Source organism: Sinocyclocheilus grahami, unplaced genomic scaffold, assembly GCF_001515645.1.
Source record: "Sinocyclocheilus grahami isolate Dianchi unplaced genomic scaffold, SAMN03320097.WGS_v1.1 scaffold1734.1, whole genome shotgun sequence".
NCBI lineage: Eukaryota > Metazoa > Chordata > Actinopteri > Cypriniformes > Cyprinidae > Sinocyclocheilus > Sinocyclocheilus grahami.
Window position 1 is genome coordinate 46,236 of NW_015506913.1, and position 1,340 is coordinate 47,575.

Consider the following 1,340-nt stretch of genomic DNA (forward strand, 5'->3'; position numbering starts at 1 on the left):
CTACGCTAGCACAACCAGTTGCACTACTATACATGTAATTACATTTTCAATTCACAAAACAATGAGGCTTCTTACCTGTAAACCAAAGTGTCATCTGCCGAGCTGTTGTACTGAACCTGATACATCCTGATTCCAGGGAAATGTTGTTGTGAAGGCCACCTGATGAGTGCAGAATTTGCCGTGAGTTCAGCAAGTACCACCTTCCTCTCCTGAGACCTGGTCTCATTGCTTACGGATGAAGTCGACTTTGCAGAGGTTAGAATATCGGATGGTCCTGGATCAGGTTCTCGGATTCGGTTAGTGCTGTTAGCTAAGTGTGGCAGCGGGTTGACCACCAACTCCACCGTGCCTGTAGATTCCCCCGCGGCATTAGATGCAATGCAGGTGAAGACTCCTGTATCCTTCATTGAAGTGATGTTGATCTCCAAGCTCCCATTGCTAAAGCTTAAAGTACGGGAAGTGTTAGAGATTAGACGGCCCTCTGGGGATATCCAGTGAATGTCTGGGTCTGGGTCCCCATTGGCCTTGCATTTAAGACTGGTGGGCTGGCCCTCCATGGTGAAGGTTTTGGGAGATTTTCTTGTAATCACAGGGGGATCACAGATGAACTCCTCCTCTGGGATAGTCCAAAAGTACTTTGCCGTAAGGTCTGGTGGTGACGCGCAAGTTTCCAGGTCATCCTCCCTCGTTACCCTCCTTAGCCAGAGTAGTTCACAGTTACAATGTAGTGGGTTCCCTCCAAAACTTAGGACGAGGGAGGAAAGGGGTGACCCTTTTGACTTGGCATAAACTGGTATCCTAAGGAACAAGGGATCAGGGGGTATTTTCTTTAGCTTGTTGGATGTCATATCCAAACGGGCTAGTTTGTGTAGGTTCGAAAAGACTCCAAGAGGGACGTTCTCTATGAGGTTATGGTCCATGTTGAGAGTGTTCACATTGGTGAGGCGTCCTATAGTCTCCCAAGGGATGTCCACCAGGTTATTGTACGAGAGATCCAGGTCTTCAAGAGTCCCCAAAAAGTCATCAAACGCATGTGGGGAGATGTTGTGCAGTTGATTGTTGGCAAGGATAAGGTGCCGGAGGTTGGTGAGTCCTCGGAAGTGGTCATCCGTGATGATGTTCAGGCGGTTGCTGTCTAGGTGCAGCGCACGCAGCCGCTTAAGATCGGCAAAAGTGTAAGGCATAATCTGGCTGATGGTATTGCGGGACAGCGTCAGGTGCAGGAGACTTGTCATGTTTGCAAAGTCCCTCCTCCTTACCGACGTGATGAAGTTCTCGGTGAGACGCAGCTCTACTGTACGCCGGTCAATGACTGTTGGCACAAAAAGCAGGCCGGTCTT

General features: G+C 49.3%; 1 protein-coding gene across 1 annotated transcript in view; it reads right to left on the minus strand.

Annotated features, from left to right (window-relative positions):
- Positions 1 to 71: 71 nt before the first annotated feature.
- LOC107572313 (leucine-rich repeat and fibronectin type III domain-containing protein 1-like protein) overlaps positions 72 to 1,340 on the minus strand; it is a 4,923-nt gene continuing 3,654 nt past the window's right edge. Inside the window, exon 2 of the mRNA XM_016258735.1 lies at positions 72 to 1,337. Coding sequence (XP_016114221.1) covers positions 72 to 1,337 — 1,266 coding nt within the window. The remainder of the gene's footprint in view (positions 1,338 to 1,340) is intronic.